This window comes from Chenopodium quinoa, unplaced genomic scaffold (assembly GCF_001683475.1).
Source record: "Chenopodium quinoa cultivar QQ74 unplaced genomic scaffold, ASM168347v1, whole genome shotgun sequence".
In the NCBI taxonomy this organism is placed as follows: domain Eukaryota; kingdom Viridiplantae; phylum Streptophyta; class Magnoliopsida; order Caryophyllales; family Amaranthaceae; genus Chenopodium; species Chenopodium quinoa.
The window spans coordinates 1,060,182-1,081,534 of record NW_018742720.1 but is presented as its reverse complement, the minus strand read 5'-3'; the positions used below and the strand labels follow the sequence as shown (position 1 = coordinate 1,081,534).

Genomic DNA, 21,353 nt, shown 5'->3' with positions numbered 1-21,353 from the left:
TATATCGTTGGAAAGGTCTTTTCAATCCCCATCCAACTACACCATTATTGGACCCTTATCATGGACCAAACTAAACTGGAATGGACGTTTTCATAAAATAGAGTGGGTTTTCGAAAACAGAAAGAAAGAATTTTAACAAAAACTAACCGCAACACTAGACTTTTCACACTTTCACCTCATTCGATTATGGTTTGACGTGAAAGGTATTCATCACTGGGTTTGGTTTTGGGGAGACACAAATGGGTGTCTACAGCGTCAAAACCCTGTGAATGGCGCCAAGCGCCATAGTGTGGCGCCAGCTAGCGCCAAGTTGCCAGATCAGTCGCGCGTGCTCAACTTGCGTTTTTAATATTAAACTCAAGTCGGTTAATGACTTTATGACTCCGTTTAATTTTCCTAAACATCCTTTTTTATCCTTTTTCTTAATTAATTAAATATAGCTATTATTTTTAATTTATATTATTCTTTTTGGACTTTATTTTAAATTCCAAACACCCGACATTTTATTCGATTTTTTCCTTTTTTATTTTTTCTTTTTGGGGGATTGAGTCGGATACCCTCCATCAATAATAAAAATGACGGAATTTTTGCGCAAAATTGTTCGTCACACTTTTCTTGCACACACTAACATACACATAATAATAACAATCAAATAAACTCTTACTAACATAAATATACAAAATGTGTCGATAAATAATGAGTTTAAGACAAAGTTCTAGTCAAAATAAAATATACACAGGAACAAACTACGGCGCCGGAGGACGTATGCCCATCATACACTACCACTAAAAGGGGAATACACATCGCCTAAAACAAGCAATATAGATCGCCTCTAAGGCGCTCTTCTGGTGGGGTGCTTTATAAAGTCTGCAGAGCGCCTCTAAGAGGCGTTCTATATGTACTATGATACAGATCGCCTATTTAAGATAGGCGCTTCTTATTCCATGTATAAAGTAAATAAAAACCAAGGAAAATAGAGCGGTTATGTGAGGATAGGCGCTCTATAGCTCTGTTAAAAGAGAACGCCTATCACAGATAGGCACTCTCTTTTTCTTATTTTTTTATTAAAAAAATGATAATTATTATTATTATTTATATTTTTAAATAATAATAATAATTCAGACATACAATAAATAATACACTGTAACAATAAAATTTTATTTACCAAAAAAAAAAATTTAAATACAAGTATTTCAATTACAATAACTAAATTCCTTTAGAAAAAAAATTTACAGTAACTGAATTCCTATAGAAAAGGATTTACATTACAAGTTCTCTAATACAATTAATTAAGCGGATTAAAGAAGTGTCAAGCCTGCGGTTGTCAAGTAAATTTCCACTCTAATATCTGTAAAAACATGCAACAACAAAGAATTAGTCCCTCAGCGCACGAACAAAGTCAGCATAGGCCACGCTAGCCCAGTCATAAGTCCCGATCCGGTGAAGATCACAGACAGCAGGAAGATAGTAAAGCAACGCCCTACTACCTTTGTCAGGGGAGAATGTCCCTAACAACAACATCAGCGCAAAGATGCGCACCCGCTGCTCTCGGGTGGTCGCATCGTCATCAAGAGCCGCTGCCAATGTCGAGCGGCGAATTCCCCTGGCGCTAAACTGAGTTGTCTCGACCTCAGCTCGGGCCCGAATAGGGATCGGCCCCAACAGCTCCTCGACCTCCGAAGAGAAGATGTCGATTCCACTGTCAAACAGCAGTGGCACAGAAGTGAACTCTAGTCTTGTGATGAGACTGAAGTTCGTAGGGGTGACCATCATCTCGCCCCAGGGGAAATTGAAGGTGTTGGTGGTGTCCCAAAAGAACTCCACCAAAGTGTGCACTACATGGTGACCCCCGCTGGAGGCAATCATAGCCTCGGAGGTCTCGAACAGAGTAGATAGTCCGCAAGACTCCCATAGGAGCCTCGTCTCAAGATCCCTGGCGATGTACATCCTGTACAAATCGACTAAACCATCACAGGCTGAGCCGTGATGCCGTGTCCTCCCAAGCGCGATGCCCCGTCTCACCCTCTCAGAAATGTGGTAGACAGGGGCGAAGAACAGGGTCCGCTCATCCCACTCCGGAAGCCGACCAAGCGAAGCAGACGGCTCGGCATTGTCCTCCACGGGCTCATGCTCCCGTCTAGTGTTTCGGGACCGTGAACTCGAGCCTCTTTGTCTAGCCATGCTACATTGTGCAGAATTATCATAAATTAAGGTTCTATAGTATCTAATGTTCGCCTAGCCGCATGATGCTATGTTCGCAAAAACAGAGTACTGAGCGCGGGGAAATTATGTCGTTGACTAACCTCCTCACGGTCAAACAAAATTTATTATAATCCTAAACTAACCCCTAAACAAGTCTAGTGGTAAGTTCGGAGTCGAACCACTAGGAACGGTAATGTTGGATTGTTCTCGATCTAATGCTTAAGCTACGCCGAAAACGGTTTATGGATAGTGGACACTACAACTACACTAACACACATATAAAGATCAAGATATTACAAAGTCTACTAGGGGCAAAGATCCACTTTGAACAATTAACAAGTTAATGGGAATCGATTTGATAATCAATCATACAAAGAAAGAATTAAAATGGGAATTAATTACCATCAAGAGCAATCTCTCAAATTCCTAGCATAGATCCCTCATTGACTAGGTGCATAGAAGAAATTTACCCAAAATGCAATCAAATATATAAATTCTAATTCACAATCCCTTGTCAAACTAGAACTCACATGCAATTAAGTTTGCTATATTGGGAGATCAATCCAATCTAAAACAAACAACATGCCATCATCAATTCAATCAATTTAATCACACAATTATCATCAAATTTATCTCAAATAACTCAATTAACCATAACAAAGCTTCACTCAACACCTAGTAGAAGGAAATCTACTCAAACATGATTAACAAAGCAATTAATAAAGCATAAAGAGAGAAGAGAGTAAGAAATTCTCATTGATATAAAATGAAGATCTTCAAATCATCAAATTCCTCCTTTGATTATCCAAAATCCATGAAAACCATTGTTTCTCTCACTTTCTCTCTCCAAAATTTGAGAGTTTCTCTCTCTAATAACCTAAAACTAACCTAAAACTACTGAAAATATGAATTCCCCCTCTAAAATGAGCAAAAAAATCTATTTATAGCCCTTACTAAATTCCCTAGGAAGCTCCGCAAAAAGTCGAGCAGCGCGTAGAGGAGCGGGCGTGCAGGAGGTGGAGTGCCCGCTCCAGGTCCAGGAGCGGGCGTGCAGAAGGTCGGAGCGCCCGCTCGAAATCTGGAGGAAACAATCTATTTTTTTATTTTAAATTTCCTGTGAGGAGCGGTCGTGCAATTTTGGAGCGCCCGCTCCAAGAACCAGAGCGCCCGCTTCTCTCGGACTGGGCAAACTGCTCAGCTTCAAATGAACATATCTCCCACGTTTTACATCGGAATTGAGCATATGACCTGTCGTTGGAAAGCTCTTGAGATAAGATTTCATCTCCAATTGGAATCTCCCCAAAATGTTTTGTAGATCAAAAGATATAGGCGTTTGAAGTATGATCTTTGCAAATCAAGTGCACATTTCTTCATTACTTGTTCTTTTATGTTTTTTATTTCTTCAATCTTGAGCAATGAACTTATCCAAGTGTTCCTAAACATAAGAGTAAACCAATAAAGTTTAATCTAATGTCATAAGCCACCAAAATATGCAAGAAAAGCCAAAATTGAGCAATAACGACATTTCACACACAAACATGACAAATGTAGTAAAACGCTATTAAAACCAAGTAAAAAGATAGAAAAACTATGAAAAACTAACTGCAAAACTCCTAAAAATAGCGACATAAATGACACTTATCAAGTACGTAGTACTAAAACAGAGCACAAATTCGAATTGAGCATAACAACATTTTTCAAGCAATCAAACAATTTCTTGCAACACTATAGTGATTATTGTGACAAATTGAACAAGAACTGCTAGAAAAACATCAAGAACGAGCCACATTGTTCTTCACGACCTTAAGAGGTCCAACAATGGCAAATTGCTCATTTCTTCACCAAATTGAGTCAAACAAGTCTCAAATTACTCCCAAGGCAATATACAAAGATAATCAAGCAATTTCATGGCATAAAACTTGACAAACAAAGCAAATTGAGCATTATATGTTTCGAATTTTCATGAAATTCGTAAATAAACATGCCAAGAATTCATAAAAACTGATGTGAGTTTGGAGAAAACTTACATAGATCAGGAAAATAGATGAAAAGAGCTTTGATTTGCAACAAATTTGAGCGAGTTTGGTTGAGAAACGAGCAAGCACCGAGCAATTGAAGTTTTCGGACTTTCTTTCGAGCAAAATCGCGACGAGCAGCAGCAAAATGAAGGGGAAAGGGGTATTTAAGGAAGTCCCCGTGCTGGCGCCAAGCCCTATGCATTGGCGTCACAAATTTGGCTTGGCGCCTGTCGCCAATATTAGCGCCTGACGCTGATGCTAATAAGGTGGCGCTGATGGTTTTTCAGTGGCGCCAGAGCACCCAGCCACCTAATGAGGTTGTGCTAGCTTTCTGCAACATATTTTTGGGTTCCTTAGTACACCAGTTAGCCCCTCTAAGCAATTTGACATGATTTAGTAATCGGCTTGATTACATGAAGTGATCGACCTGATAAGAGATCGTCTCACTTAACTTAAAGCGCCTAAGCATTGTCTCATTAACAAAAACACCGACATATAGGTTCAAAAGCAAAAAGCACCGACATACAGGTTCAAAACAACGGAAGCGACGATGTACAGGCATAGCGGGAGCAAAGTTCAGGCGAACTTTTAAAGATCGACAAGCGTGGATCTTCGGTAATTTCCTTTGGAAAATTATCGCATCAAATGAGGATGATTTCAAGAGAAGATATCTTCGACAGCATTCCCTAACTTGCGGAGAGTTGTCACGAACAACTGGAGGTAATTTCGGGCGAAGTTATCTTCGATAGTATTCCCTTAGACGTGGAATATTATCAATGCGGATGAGGATTGTTTCAAGAGAAATAATCTTCGATGATATTCCCTTGGACGTGGAATATTATCAATGCGGAGGAGGATCGTTTCAGGCGAAACAATCTTCTAATTTGGAAGCAGTTACAGGCGTAGCGGTTTTCAAGCGGGATGGCATTCTCTAGCTTGTAGGAGGTCATCAAAGTAAGGATACATTAAAGCGGCAGCAAATCGGTTACTTTCAGAGACGTGTGCTCGACGGTGCAAGATACGCGTTTCTTAACTCTTTTATCTGTTTAACTAACGCTAGTTTGCAGGTATCGGCGTTACAAGAGTGATTTAGGATCGCAGAACGTTCTGAATCATTCTCCGTCCCTATCGATACTTTGACTTTTGTTTTCGAAACTTGCGTTTCTCCAAACTCAGTCAAAATGGGGGCTTCTGTAGACACCCATTTGTGTCTCCCCAAAACCAAACCCAGTGATGAGTACCTTTCGCGTCGAATCATAATCGAATGAAGTGAAAGTGTGGAAAGTCTAGTGTTGCGGAAAGTTTTAATTCTTTTCTCTTCTCTCTGTTTTTGAAAACTTATTTTAAGAAAACAGTCAATCCAGTTTGGATGGTCCATGAAATGGGTCCAATAATAGTGTAGTCGGATGGGGCTTGACAAGAGCTTTCCAACGATAAATTATAAGCCCAATTTCGATGAATATTGAGGAAATTATGGCCAATTTACTAAACTGGGCCCAATTTGAGCCTTATATGCGGCCCAATGATCTAGGGGAGGGCCTAATGTGATTTATCATTCCCAATGCAATTAGGAATGGTTTTAGTCTTCTAGAATCTTCTAGAAGGTTCTTTTTCATTCCTAATTCAATTAGCATTGATAAATTAACTTTTGACTTTTAAGAGTTTTAATTAAAATCAAATAGCATTTTCGAGGAAATTATATGATTTTATCCTCCAATACGGCAAATTTATCTGATTTTAGAAAACGCGTTAAAATCAGGCTTGGCGCCTAATCCCAGGCCTTGGCGTCTGGAACCAGGCCTGGCGCCAGTTAGCCAAGGGTGGCGCCAACTCTATTTTCTGAGGGTTTGGTCCCAAATCTCTATTTCAATTATTTAATTTAATTGTTTTAATTATTATTTTCCTTGAAGTTACTAACGCGTGTATTTTGTTATTAGAAAGAGGTACGAGGCATTAAAGTAAGTACTTTTAATGGATTTAATTGATATTATGATGTAGAAATCATGTTTAAATTGTTATTATGATTCCTAGTATCATGTTTAGGGGAAAGGTTATAATATCAAATATGTTTATTATGATTCCTGCGATGCTTCCTATGTTCTTCCTAATATTTATTCATGTTAGTATCATGTTAGGGTTAAAGATTTGATTTTTATTGCTTAGTGACATGCTAGGGTTTGTTATTAATCTTGTTAGTATCATGCCTAAGATCTTGCTATGCTTTAACATGATTATTATTATTATTAATTATGATTGATATTATTATTATTCATGTTTATTCCAATGATTGATTATTTATTATGATGATTAACATGATTGTTATTATGATGTTTATTGTTATGATTATAATTTTATTATTATGATTATTATGTTGCTTGGTATTTATTATTTATTGCTTGATCACACCTTTTATTGCATGTTTAAAGGGAATTGGTACTTGTCATCACGCTTAATAAGATAATTAATAATCTTGTTAGGTTAACTTTGATTATAACTTCAAGTGATCGCCAATAATAGTTTATTTGTGCATTAATGTTCAACCAACATAGATAAACAGGTTTAGGGTTAAACCTATTGATTGTATGTTAATTAAAAAGCGCACATGAATACGATCAGAATAAAGTAGAGGCCTATTATTAGGGCGGGTTCAATCTCTTTTAGGTTGGATTTGTACCTTCATCCCCGAACCCTTATTTGGTTTTAGACCTTATGGAATTGACGATCTCTTGGATCGTTAAGGGGTGTAACCTTCACCTCGTGAACGGTTTACAAGTTCCTAAAAAACTTGTTGGCGACTCTTTTGCTTTATCTTCTTCCCTTTTGGACGCCACCGTATTTTAGTGTATGATCACAATGGGGTTCAAGCTAGTGGGATTAAAGCTTGAAATTTATTCCCTACACCTACATAAACCTGTAAATAGGTTTATCTATTGTTGATGAAAGGTTTGTTAGGAAAGACGTTTGTTTGATGATGACGTGTCAAGTGAACAAACCTCTTAAAGGTTTGTTCTATTGTGGATGCACTAAAACTCGTTACTTTCAACAAAACCACTTCAACATAAATTTCTACACATTGTTAACAATATCGTTGACTTGTATTCACTAAACAGGAGAGGAAGACTGTTCATTAGTAACACTAACGATATCTTATTTAATTGTCATTTATATCTCCTTCTATTAGTTTTCCTCTACGCTCGTCATGAAAAAATAAGAAAGAACACGATCAAATTAATCTCACATATAACACTTGTTAATTTTAAGTGGCTTTTATAGCATTTCTTATTAAGAATTACTGCTACAATAAAATTTAAATATGACTAAAACTGACCTTCCATGATTATCGTCCCGGAAATTAATGGCGAAAAAGTGATCATTAATACCCTTATTTGCCACACTATATAGCATCATATTGAAGCACTAAGAGTCAAGGTAATTCATTTGTCAACTTAAAAGCGGTTCTTTATAAGGAATAACAAAACAAAATTAAAAAAAAAAACCCAATAATTCAACAAACCCCCATTAGCTTAAAAAGTGCATCCGGTAACATATCAATTCTATACAAAGAATAAGATGAAGTAATTTTGATAAACTCGCTGAATATTTAAGGGCATGTTGTGAAATTCATTTAAATTCATCAAGGGAAAATAGAACAATTACGAGTAGATGTATTGAAAGTTTGAAACCATATGTTATACGCTTATGAAACCAAATGATGTACTTTTACACATAAAAATTGAACAAAAGATTCACACTAAGGGCCTGTTCACATTTACTGAACTGAACTGATTGGAGCTGAACTGAACTGAACTGAATTGAGCTGAAATGAATATTTTATGAGAGATGGAAATTAAGAGCTGAATTGAACTGAACTAAACTGAACTGATTGGAACTGAACTGAACTAAACTGATTGGAGCTGAACTGAACTGAACTGATTGGAGCTGAACTGAACTGAACTGAATTGAAATTAAGTAAATATGAACAGACCCTAATTCACAAACATGCCATTGATATACACAAATATGAACCACATATCAATTTTGCTTTATGAATTTCCCAGCTAGAAAAATCACTGATTTAGTCAATCAATTTATACTATTACAAAAATAACCATCAAATAAACAACAATCAAAAAACCCTTTTTTCCTATCCATTTTTATGTTAGTGCAGGAGTACAAACCTTGTATTTTTGCACTGTATAGAGAGGAGAGAGAAAGAGTTGCCGGAGGCACCGGTGACCCACCTCCCATAAAGTCCGGCCGTCGTCTTCCACCGCCTCCCCCTCGACAGGCGGCTGTGCTGTCCTACCCCCATCCTCAACGTGGTCGTCACCAGCCGATGGACCACAAAATGCTTTTTTAATGTCATTTCTTGTATCAACTTCTCAAGGACCCAATTTGAATGGACCTTATAATTGATAGGTATCAACTTTGATAGAATTGTAAAATTCAGCACTTCAATGGAGCTTATATGAGCTTCTCTTGGCCAATTGTTGGTATCAATTTTTCTTGAATTGATTGATTGTAAAATTAAAATTCAGCACTTAATACTTCTGTTCGGCAATTTGAATAGAGATGAAGACACATGAAGAGGAGAGAGAAAGCTGAAGGGAGAAGATGTAAATTATTGTGGGGGTAATAAGGTAAATAAACAATTTTAAGGGTATAAAGGTCTAACCACTGTTTATAAGAACAACTTTCCACTTTTTATAAAGTAGTGAAATAGATTGGCAGTAAAACAATATACTTGGTATTAAAATTTAAGAGGATGAGAAGCAGCATAGGGTTGATAGATATTTATATCAGTTTCTGCTTCTCTCTTTATTTTTGGCAGATTGATTGATTCTCCCTTCTTTGATATCCTCTATGCTTGTCTCTCTCCTTTAATCTTTTAATTTTTCAGTGCGATGATTTACTAACTTTAATCACCTCATAATGGTGTTTTATATATATATATATATATATATATATATATATATATATATATATATAAAGGTTAAGCAATTAACCCAAAAACAATTCATTAAAAACCCAATAAAATATTGTAAACGACAGAAAATCCATTGTAGAGAATGCGCACTAAGATGAGATCATGAGATGGAAAAGTCAAACTAAACTAAGGGGTCGATGATGTATTGTTTTGTCATTCATGATTTAATCTTTAATATCTAGATATTTTGATGGTGTGTTCTGTGTGTCTATGCAACAAATATGCTTACCTATAGAATGATGAGCCTAAAAGAGTAAACTGTATTTCCCATTTTTAATTTGGAACTTCCATGCCTATATATCAGCATTCTATACTTTGAATTAAAGTTTAAGGAATGTTTTTAAAGAGAAAAATCGGGGAAAAAATCAATCAAAAGAGTCAAAATAAGCGTTAGGTGGGGCCTACAGACGGAAAATCCATCTAATTTTTGAAATTAGTGGTAATCTGAGCATTTATTTAATTTAAGGGTGGTAATTTAAAATAAAAAATTAAATGGGTGGTTTATTCGAAAATGATTATATTTTTGGGTGATAATATTAAAATTAACCAATTAATTTATAGTACAAATTAAAAATCACTCGTTAAAGTTACTATAAATAGTTAAAGTTACCCTCAAACTAACCGTCTTACAAATTAGATTTATGGTAATTTGATTTTGGGTATGTTTAGGAAAGTTATTATATTAGATAGATTTATTATTTGTGGTAATTTGATTTTGGGTAGGTTAGGAATGTTATTATATTAGATAGATTTATTATTTATGGTAATTTGATTTTGGGTAGGTTTAGGAAAGTTATTATATTAGATTGATTTATTATTTATGGTAATTTGATTTTGGGTAGGTTTAGGAAAGTGATAAGTGGTAGAATTCTATTCCCTCCGTTTCGTAATGTTAGTCCCATATACTATTTTGGGCGTTTCAAAATGATCTACCCATATTGAATCTATTCCTTATTTATTTTATTTTATTTTCCTAATTTGCCCTTATTATTCCATTAAAATTACCTAATTTATCCTAGGATTCTATTTAGATTGTTTATTATTAATTCAACTTCACTAAATAAATTCTTTCTCAATATACTTTGATTTTTACGTCCCTATATGATCCAGAAAGTTCCTCTCTTCTCTTTCTTCAACCTTTCACCATGTCTTACGAGTAATTTTTTTTTTTTTAATAAACCCTAGCTTTCTCTCTGAAATTACAGTTTTTTTTTTACGATTTCGACTTCAAATCTTCCTCTTTGCTCCTTCAGTGTTCGAATTGGCCGAATTATTCCGTACTTTGTTCAATCCGTGTTCGAAATCTGCGAAGAAATCTGCAAAATTACCATGTCTTATTATGCGATTTACAGTATGTACTTATACCATTAATGCTTCATAATTTGAATCATCATTCGATTTACAGTACTTATACCACTATTGCTTCATAATTTGAATCATCATTCGATTTACAGTATTAGGTTTGGGTTATGTTTAGTAGTCTATAAATATGGGTCAATATCATCGATAAAACTCAAACAAAGAAAGCTTTTGACTGGTGATATTTTATTGAATCGACAAGAGCAAGATGATTTCAACCTCAGGTATTTTTTTTATTAAATTATTATTTTGTCAATTCTAATTTGGTTTCATTGGGTTGTGAATCTTGTGATCATAACTTAATTAACAACAAATCTAAATTAAAATAAAACCAAAGTGAAAAGAGAAGAACTCAAGAACCTTATTCAGAAATTTTAATTGAGAGTCTTGAATTAATATTTTTTTATTTAGAAATTCTAAATCAAAATTGATTCTTTCTTAATTTTTATTTTTATTGAGTAATCAATAGTAGGATCATAAAGCTTCATTTTATAACCTCTTTAAACATTTTTTTTTTTGTCAAAAAAGTGTTTAATGGTTGCAAATAAATAATACTGAAGTTTTGTAATTATATTGCAAAAAAATCCCAAGTCCCGAATAAACACAAATTTGATATGAGGGTGGTTGGCCTCGAACCCAAGATCAAGAGGAGCCTCACTACTCTATTAGTCACTCCCTTACCAATGTGCCAGAGTTACATATTTGTTTATTTACTTCACAAAAATTTGTTTTAACTTTTTTTTTTTTTTTAATCAAAACTTATAATTTTTTTCAAAAAATCTGGGGGTTCAATGAATCCCCTTGAAACCCCCTTAGATCCGCCCATGTATATAGATGTAGGAATTTGGATTAATTATTGTAATTATTGATACCGATGATTTTCAGGAAAAAAAAGTAAAACAAGTGTTGATTGGGCAAACCTACCTTCAGAATTGCTGGTAGAAATCATTGAAAATTACTTGGTATCAGTAGAAGACTATGAGGCAGTGTCTGGTGTGTGTCGTAGTTGGCGTAAAGCCGCCATAGTTGGTTGTGATAGGGAGAGATTGAGACACAATTGGCGTTGTCGTCAAATGCCATGGCTTTTTCTAACGGATGGCAATGAAGAGATCTTGAACAAGGATGGCCCCTACGCAAGGTTAACTAACCTTGAAAAACGAAAAAGAAAGAGTAAAAGAAGAAGAAGAAGAAGCGTGTTGAATTTATCAAGGTTTGACAAGAAGTACAATGTTAAATTCCCTCAAGGATACGGAAGGAGTTGTTGGGGTTCAAGTCATGGTTGGATATTAAGTCACGATGATACTCGCAACATGTTTTTGTTCAACCCTCTTACCAACACCCGAGTTAATCTTCCTTGTGAAACCACATTGCCTATGCGAAGATACTTTGACAATTATTTCATAAACAGAGCAGCCATTTTCAATGATAACACCGTGGAGGGGGCTTTACTTGTGGTTCTCATTTATAATCGTTCCAAAACTATCGCCTTTGCCAAGCCAGGGGATACTGAATGGACCGAGGTTAAGATTTATAAAGTCCCTACAATAGTAGATGTTATCGTGTTGTTGATGGACAAGGTAGACTTTTGTTTGTAAATGTCTATGGTGATCTTGCAGAATATCACCTTGATCAACAACAACCCAAGGTAACTTGGTATCACTCTAAACTCGAGTTCCTACAACAATTTTGGACTAATGTTCGTGATCAATATATATACAATATATATCTTGTTAATTCTGGTCAGGATCTTCTCATGGTTTTGAGGTTTCTTGAGTTGGAAGTACTAGTACCCGAATTTGATTATGACTCTGATCAAGACAATAGTATTGGTAATTATAATACGGTGTTACTTAGGGTCTTCAAATTTCACTTTAGTGCCAACCGATGGGAGGAGTTGGAAGATTTGGAAGATGTTTCACTTTTTGTAGGAAACAACACAACTATGTCGGTTTCTATAGCTCATTCAGATTGTCAACCCAATTGCATATACTTCACCGATGATAACATAAGTTTTTATACATGGACGCCAGATAAACTTGGAGGACATGATATGGGTATCTTTCAAATCAAGGACAAAGTCTTTAAACCTTTTGATGTCCAAATTAATAATGGTCTTACACGCTCTTCCTATTGTTGTCCGTTATGGTTTAGTCCTGCACTTTAATATGAAACAGAGGTAGTATTTATCTCTATAATTTTTGTAAAATCTAATAACTGATTTAGCAAAGAATTTTCAAGGGCCAAGTTTCAGTTCTTGTTCGACTACTGTTTTTATAAAACCTTTCATGTACTCAATTCATGTGAAATCTAATTAAGTTGCAAGTCTTCAACTTTTTTTATTGTGAAAGCTTTATTTACTGCATATTAGGTGATGCGTATGACGATACTCTATGACTATGAGCGAACGTATCATTTTAATAGCTACTGTTAGTGATGCTAATTCATGATTGTATAGCTTATATTAGTGATATTTGCAATAATTTTGCATTACATATAGTGTTAATATTATAACTGAAAGTAGAGGTCATTTTATCAAAAAAAGAAAGTAGAGGTCATGTGTCAAAAGTTTAAAACCACATCCGATTCGAAACCAAATCGAAAAATATTTGATTTAAATTTCAACTCGTGCAGACATAATAATTTAACACACCTCAACTTTAAAATTTGATCCGACCTCATCTGACCTGCTCTGATCATCCGAATTGACATCTCTAACTAATAGGTGGTTTGTTTCTTAACATCATGGTCAAGTGACCAAAATTACTTCTAAATGCTACTTATCGCACTTGTTTTGAAACTCTTTTTCAAATATAATAAAATTGATGTTTAAGTTTTTATTTAAATTGCGTTAGTTACATCTTGCTACTCTAGAAATTCAATATAAATTTAATCCGTGCGTTGCGTTGCAATTTTAGCACATAAAAAGATAGTTTTACCCATTTCTTTTAAACCAATATTTAGTCTATTAACTTTTTTTGTTTATACTTTGGCACTTAAGCCAATTATTAAAAAATTTATGATATTTACTAAATTTACATCCTGATATCTATAATAATAAATTAATAATTAGTAAAATCTTTAATAAATGGTTTATTTGTAATCTATCAATATTATTATTAAAACTCAAAGGTAGAAGTGTCAACCCGCCATGTGTCAATGTTTTGTTACACTAGGGATGTCATGCGCACACGTTGCGCGCGAAGCAATATAGTGTCATTAGTGAGTGAGGCCGGAAGTGTGACTTTTTTTTTTCTAGTATGTATGCTTTTTTAATGGATACTTCTCTAAATTGTTAGTGAATGTAGAACCAATGGTCGTTTGGATCAGGTTTCAACTAAAAATGAGTTAATTTGGCTAATTTAGAGAAGTTCACTATATAAAACAATCGTTTTAAACTTCTGATAAAAGAGCTCTTTCAATCACTGAAACAACTTTTACCTTATATTATTGATATGCCAACTGAGATTATAAAACACAAAAATAAAATGTAGTTGATAGCTGCAATCTAGCCCCATTTTGATTATCACGTAAAAGGCGCCGCCATATAAAAACATCTGGAAGAAATTAAGGTTTGTTTGGAAAGTGAAAGAATAGCAGGGACCATTATTACATTTACCCTCTTCTCCTCTTCCTCAGTGTAGGGAACTTAAGAGGAGTAAAGGGTAGCAACAGTCACCTTATTTCTTCTGGCAAACTCATGTCCATTGCTTCTTTGACATCTGACTATGTATTTTCCATGTACAGTGCACACTCTCTTTGAGTCACCAAATTTATACTCATCCACAAATCTTACAGTCATTTCCTGCAAACCCCGAGATTCCCTTCCCAAATTACATAGAACAACTCAAATGCTCAACCAACCAAACAAACAGCAAATTTTGACATTCAAGATAAAAAACTGATAAAATATTTATATAGTGGAATAAATCACAAGTATTTATATAGTTCAAAAAATCCAACTTTCAGAATTCAGATCAGTGATGGCTTTCCTCTGCAGATTCATCGGGAGTTTCAACAATGAGCTTCAGATTAATCTCCTCTAACGGCTAAAGAACCTACTGAAAATCCAGCCTTGCATCAGACGAAGGATCAACCAATTGTAAGGCTAATTTCAATGCGTTAAGCATTTCATCCCCTGTAGTTAAAAATCCCTCATCAGCTCCAAATCAAAAACCTCATTAGTCCACTCTTCCTTGACGGTTGATGCAACCCATTGCGGCAAATCTATAAAGTCTGACTCATTAGGAGACTTTCCTGTCAAGAGCTCCAATATGATCACCCCTAGATTGTAGATGTCAGTTTTTGTGGTTGCCTTCTTAGTCTTAGGAAGCTCAGGTGCACAGAGTCGGTCATCAGCTTGTGTATCCTATAATATGATATTATGGGGTTATTTTGCTCATCTAGGTATACATTAGTTGAAGTAAGACTTCCATGAACTAAGCTCTCTTGGCTATGAATATAGTTCAGTCCATGCGTTACTCCTATCACGATCATCCTCGTTGGCCAATCGATCGATTTCTGGTCCTCAAGCTGCAAAAAATATCCCAAATAATATGAATATGGTCATAATTTAGGAATTAAGAAAGTATATCACCAAAATTAAGTTTAATGTGAAAAGTAAAGTTCACAATGAAGTATTAGACTATTAAAAATCAAGATATACCATTACCTTAGTCATATAAAATATCCCAAATTATATGTATAAGGTCATAATCTCAGGAGAGTGATCACCAAAATTAAGTTTCACCATGAAAAGTAAAGTCCACAATGAAGTATTAAGACTATAAATTTACTATATATACTATCAACTTAATCATATAAAACATAACCTAGCATATAACATACGTAGTACTTCAAAAAAAGAAGACATGAATCATAGATTAGTCAAAAACAGCAGCTTAGACAAAATCTTCTCTCCTTTAGGTCCCAAGTAATAGGCCCTAAGGGGAAGATGATTCGGGTGGCGAATTCCTTCAAAGTGCAGCAACCTCTATCTCAAACTCTTTTAAAGTCTTTGCAAGCTTCTCCCTAAGCCTCTTAACCGCGACTTGATTTCCATCCTCGAGTGTGGCCTTATACACGGTTCCGTAAGGGCTCTTCCCCATTATCTCTGCAGTTGCACACACTCTGCAATTGCACACATCAAATCATCAGCTATAAACACAAATGGTCCATCAAAGATAATCTTCAACACGCTCAGGCAGCCATGGGAAGTATGTAATCATCAGCTGTAAACACAAGTGGTCCGGTTTCACACGCTCATTAGACATGGGAAGTATGTAATCTTGTGATCATCAACACTATTCTACTCGAAAAAGAAACCTTATCAATATGACTATTTCACCTACAGACAAACATGATACCTAACACATAAATAAAAAGGCAGAGCACTTCAACACTTGGCTTATGATTGTCCGGTAAATAGGAAAGTATTTGTATATGTCAACAATATGCAACTAAGAACTTCTGGGGAGGGGGGAGCTGGGGAGGGGACATGTACACAAAATAAGTTCAAGCTATAATACTTATAGTTTCAGTGACACAACTACAGAAATAGAGCTGCTTGCTTTACTTGGCAATCAGTCTCTAACTCTCTGTATCCTTCTACTGTATAGCTTGTCAAAACAATATTAGATTGATTAATTTAGGATATACTATGCATCTGCATTAGATACATGAGCAAAATATCAAAGAAATGCACTCTCAAATACAAGTAAAAAGAAGCCCAGTACTTCAACAAGAAAATCTTTAGGGAAAAAAATTGAACACATAAATAGATTCATTGTCGGTTCATATAACAGTAAAAGGGGATGTAATCAAAGAGATACTGTATTTTCCATAAGAATCAGATGAAAAACCCCAGAAGAGTGAGTATATGATCCTTCCTACCCTAACCCCTAAATGGTGAAATAAACCCAGAAGAAGGGTGAGTATAATGGAATAAAGGGAGATCTATTTGAAATTAAATTACCATTAAGGGAAAATATAAGAATAGTAATTAAAAACATATCCAAATCAAACTCCAGCAACATGTACACTCTCTCTTTGAGTCACCAGATTTATTTTCTGTAATCCACCATCCTTACAGCCATTTCCAGCAAACCCCAAGATTCCCTTCCCAAATTACATTAAACAACACAAGCTCAAATTCTCAACCAACCAAAAAAACAACAAATTTCAATATTCAAGTTTAAAAACTGATCAAATCAAACCCAACTCAGTTCAATTCCTAGATTCGTATTTGACCCAAATTTGTAAGATCCCAAAACCTTAATCCCAAATTTTCCCAAACAAAATCAAATTGAAACAGATCAAATGACAAATTATGAACTACATCAAAAAATTAAGAGAAAGAAGAGTAACAAATTCTCGGACGACACCCTTGAAAAACAAGGTAGGAAGAGCAAGCCCTTGACCCAAAAAGATCAAATCAAGCCCAATTTAGTTCAATAAGTTAATTTCACTCAATTGCTTGGGAAAAATTATAAAGAGTGCTCGTTTCTTTATTCCTTAATATTCAGCAGAGAAGCAAAACTCTTAGACTTCCCTATCTCTTGACATTTTTCAGTCTCGATGTCAAGATCTTTTTGCTTACCTATTTCCTTACATTATTTAACCCCACTGACAATTTTAAGATGCCAATAGTAGGCAGACTCCATTGAATCAAGCAGTAATTATCGTATTAAAAATCAGATACTTTCCCTTCTCAATTTATCAAGAATAAGTTCACAGCCACAACCCTAGAAGGTACCAAATAACATACACATTTGAGTTCAGCTAGAGAAAATCACTAAATCAACAGGTGTTTTACCTATTTTTCCTTAAGCTTACAGTCCAATTTTGAGAAGTCGTCCTATTGGCCTGAATGTAAAAGCATCTTTGCAAAAAAAAATGATCCATTTTTTCACCAAAACTTTCCCTGAAAAGACGTTAGAGTTTATTAATAATACAAAGTTATCATAAAAACTAAGCAAAACAGAAGGTTAATGTTCGACATACCTCTGGTCTACTCTACAGGTTAAGGTTTTACTGATCATGTTCCACAGCTCTTCATCATTCATTTTAGTTTGTGAATAACCGAAGATTGTGAAGCTCTGCGTTCAGATGTTGCATGTAACACTTATACATACATTTCCATTGCTGTCGCACATCTCATTGATACAATAATGAAAGTAATTTATGTATAGAATTCATATCCTTAACAAAGAAAAAATACCTCAGGAAGAAAGCTTTCTAAATTGAGAGCAAAAAGGGCTGGAAAAATCTTCTTTCTGCCAAGATCTTCGGAGGCACCAAACTGGTGAGTCAACATTCTTTGCAGCAATTGGATTTGCAGCCACACCTGCACAAAGCCCAAGAGATTGAACATTCATAAAGAAAAAGTATAAGAGATGTATTAAATGATAATATATTTGAAGAAATTTTATGATTACAAATTTTGCACAAAGCTATAATATAGGCCTAATGCCTTTATTCACAAAAGCAAGAAATCCAAACAATGCAAGTGAGTGAGCCTCTTATCATTCTGTAAATGGGCAGACAAATCAATAAAAGATTCCATTGTAAGAATTCAACTAACATATTAAGTTGGTTGGTGAAGAATATTAAAAAGTAAAAGAGGGTGAGAAGAAGATGAAGAAAAAAGGAGAGGTTAAGTTGTCAAAAAAAGTAATGGTGGATCTAATAATAATCCAGGTATAGTATGATGATTGATTATAACTTTAAACCCAAAAAAAAAGAAAAATGAAGGATCTATAGAGTCTCAAATTCTGCAAAAATCGTGTAAAATTCCAGCTAAAAGCAAAAAAACACAAAAAAAAAAAAAAAAAAAAAAACGGGAATTTCAGAATAAACAAAACTCAAATCCATCCAAACAAACACATAAAATACATAAATTCACTCAAAATAAACAAAAAGTACACACAAACACAAATTAAAAACAAGATCCATTGATAGATCGGCAGCAAAACTAAGGAAAACACAAATTTCACTTCAAAAAAAAGACCTAAAAATCAAAAATTATACACAGAACCAGAAATTTGACTTCAAATTCACATCAAAATATTCAAAGCTTTAGATACTCAATATACAAATCTAGAAAAATCACCAGAAATCTAAATATGCGCTCAATTAAAATCCTAAAAAATTCAACGAAAAATTAAAAGAGTGAGGAATTGGTACCTCAGCAGCGAGAAACTCAAGGACAGCAGAAAGATAGACAAGAGAACCAGAACCGACCCTCTAAGCATCAATTTTCTCATTTCACATCTTCTGGCAATCACTATAAGAAAATCGTCTTCCCCTGCTGAAAGTTCAACAAAATATTTCATTAAAAAGCAAATCAAAACCCTAAAAATCAAGAAAATGTGCAAAAAACTAACATATCAGAGAGGCAATTGTCGAGAGGAGACAGTGGCAGCATGGGGAAGACGGGATAATCCATGTATATGATATCAAACCCTCCACCCACTAAAAAAGTAACCTAACATTTTTCAGAAATTCAAAAATCTAACACCCACTCCACTAATCAAGTCAAAACCCAAATCCTAAAAACTAATTAGCTACTAAAAAATCAACCAAATCCAAGCAAATAAACCCAAAATTTATACATACCAACATCCCCAAAAATATCAAGAATTTTTTTATGCACAATTTAGAAATCAACCCACAAATTAAAAATTAACCACCATCAACAATCCACATTTCTATCACAAAGTCCAGAAAATCAATCACTGCACAAAATACTGCACTCCTTAACCAACCCCATCAACCAAAAAATCCCAAAAAAACCAAAAACAAAAATTATATAAGAATAAGCCAATTAATAAATTACATTCGAACTCGAAAACACATTACATGTTACAAAATCAACACAATAAGCAATCAAATTACGAGCATCAAGCATAAAGTGGATCCTACTTGACAAAAATAAAACCCATTCACCTTCATTCCTCCCTGACCATAGTTGTTTCTTTCTTTCTTCAGTTTCACTGAAAAATGATAGGTATGTTGATGAAAGATCGAGGACATTAGTGCTACCACTAGAATGTGGATCCGCTTTGTGCATATCTGAAATTATCAAACCTCTCGCTTCTTGCATAGATCCCTTGGATAAGCCTTCTCCACCTGAAATCACAAAATCACATACATCAACCAACAAAATTCAATAAAATTAACAAAATTTACACCAAAATTGATACAAAATCAATTGACAAAATACAAGTCTGGGAATTCTCAAATTTTAATTTTTTTTTTTACCCAGATCCATTTAAACCCAGATTACCCAAATTTTCCTTAATTAAGTTCATATCCATTAGAGCATCTCCAATGGTGTTTTTAAGGACTTGCTTGCAAATATGAAAAATAATAAAATTGTTGCTTAACCATTGGAGCACTATTGAATTACCTGCTCTCTTGAGCAATACTGTTGAGTTAAGCTACACTGCTTGAAAATTTTAAATATTTAAAAATTTAATTAAAAATATCATTTTTTATCTTTTGCTTTAAGAATAAATATTACAATATTATTTTCATCATTATCAACATATAGGTAGGTGATATTAACTGATCTTAATCCTAGCATATAACTGTAGACTTTTTTTTTTTTATTAACTATAGTTTACAAGATTTTTTTTTTTTTTTTTGAATAGTAGTTTACAGATAATAGGTTTACACATAACACATTCATTCACTCGTAGTGTATGTTGTATATTTCACTTTTCAAAATTTTTTTTTTTTTTTCTAAATTTAATTTTCCACTTTATATTTTAGTAAATAAAGAATTACAAATCAAGCTACTACTTCTTGTAGCTTATCATTGGAGTACTTTGTAGCTTAAAAAGGTTGTAGCTCTAAAAGTTGATTTGGCAAAGCAAGCTACTACAAGCCTGCTTACCATTGGAGATGCTTTTAAATATCAAATCTTTCTGGAAAAAAAAAATTAAATTAAAAAAAATCAAATAAAAAAACATATTTATGCAACTCCAAAACCCCTATTATATTCAAACCTCTTTTATGTTAAAGAAGATTGAGAAACTTGCAGCAATCTCCAATTTCATTGCAAGTAGGAATTTTTACAAGCTTTGGTAGCGCAAATTCCACGTCCTTCATCAATTGTGCTCTTTGACTTGATAACCAGAAGAAACACCTTCAATTAAACGGCTACCTTCTTAACCACGCCATAATCGTCTTTCTCTAAGGCCTCATCTTCTCTCAATTTCTTCAAATTTGGGATTTTTTTTCTAAAAAATGAGGTTTTTTCAAATTCTGGAACAGATATTTAGAATTGGAAAAAAAAAAAAAAAATTAGTTTACCTTAGTATTGAGAGGATAACAAAGCCCTTACTGGCAAGTGGCAACACATGCTGTGAGATGAGTGAGAAAGCTCTTGCAAGAGAGACAAAAGTGAGATGAAAAATTAGAGAGAGAAGAGAGGATAACTTTTTGGAAAACTTTTGTATACATCCGATTTTCAGTAATTTACTGTATATCGGGTATACTTTTGTCAGATTTAGTGTCACTTTTTTCAAATTTAGTGTCACTTTTGTCAGATTAATCAATGAAGCATACATAACTTTTATATATGTCAGGTAACTTTTATGCGTTTTAGTGTAAGTTTTGCACATTTTATTATCACTTTATTACGGATGTTCAATAAAGCATCCGTTTTATTTAAAAATTTGTGTAACTTTTTAAGGGTTGAGGAAACTTTTACAACAAAAGGACATTTTCGACAAATTTTCCCATTGATAATTGTAGTGAACGCTAAACATCGCCCACAAATTACC

General features: G+C 34.2%; 2 protein-coding genes across 9 annotated transcripts; one reads left to right on the top strand and one right to left on the bottom strand.

Moving 5' to 3' along the window:
- Positions 1–9,782: 9,782 nt before the first annotated feature.
- LOC110723092 lies at positions 9,783–12,911 on the top strand. 2 transcript variants are annotated; one of them, XM_021902386.1, is made up of 3 exons: positions 9,790–10,558; positions 10,662–10,790; positions 11,452–12,911. In XM_021902386.1, the coding sequence occupies exons 2-3, from the start codon at positions 10,775–10,777 to the stop codon at positions 12,159–12,161; spliced, it is 726 nt and encodes a 241-aa protein (XP_021758078.1). In that variant the 5' UTR covers positions 9,790–10,558; positions 10,662–10,774; the 3' UTR covers positions 12,162–12,911. The 2 variants fall into 2 exon arrangements, with proteins under 2 accessions (XP_021758077.1, XP_021758078.1); XM_021902385.1 differs by lacking the exon at positions 10,662–10,790 and having other exon boundaries at positions 9,783–10,558.
- A 1,504-nt stretch (positions 12,912–14,415) lies between these two features.
- On the bottom strand, positions 14,416–20,970 carry LOC110723091 (glucose-6-phosphate 1-dehydrogenase, chloroplastic-like). 7 transcript variants are annotated; one of them, XM_021902377.1, is made up of 8 exons: positions 20,881–20,970; positions 20,574–20,807; positions 19,510–19,692; positions 18,748–18,871; positions 17,783–17,908; positions 17,566–17,660; positions 17,378–17,485; positions 14,416–15,693 (listed from the first exon to the last, which is right to left on the bottom strand). In XM_021902377.1, the coding sequence occupies exons 5-8, from the start codon at positions 17,876–17,878 to the stop codon at positions 15,540–15,542; spliced, it is 453 nt and encodes a 150-aa protein (XP_021758069.1). In that variant the 5' UTR covers positions 17,879–17,908; positions 18,748–18,871; positions 19,510–19,692; positions 20,574–20,807; positions 20,881–20,970; the 3' UTR covers positions 14,416–15,539. The 7 variants fall into 7 exon arrangements, with proteins under 7 accessions (XP_021758069.1, XP_021758070.1, XP_021758071.1 ...); XM_021902378.1 differs by having other exon boundaries at positions 18,748–18,868; XM_021902379.1 differs by having other exon boundaries at positions 20,644–20,807.
- Positions 20,971–21,353: the final 383 nt, after the last annotated feature.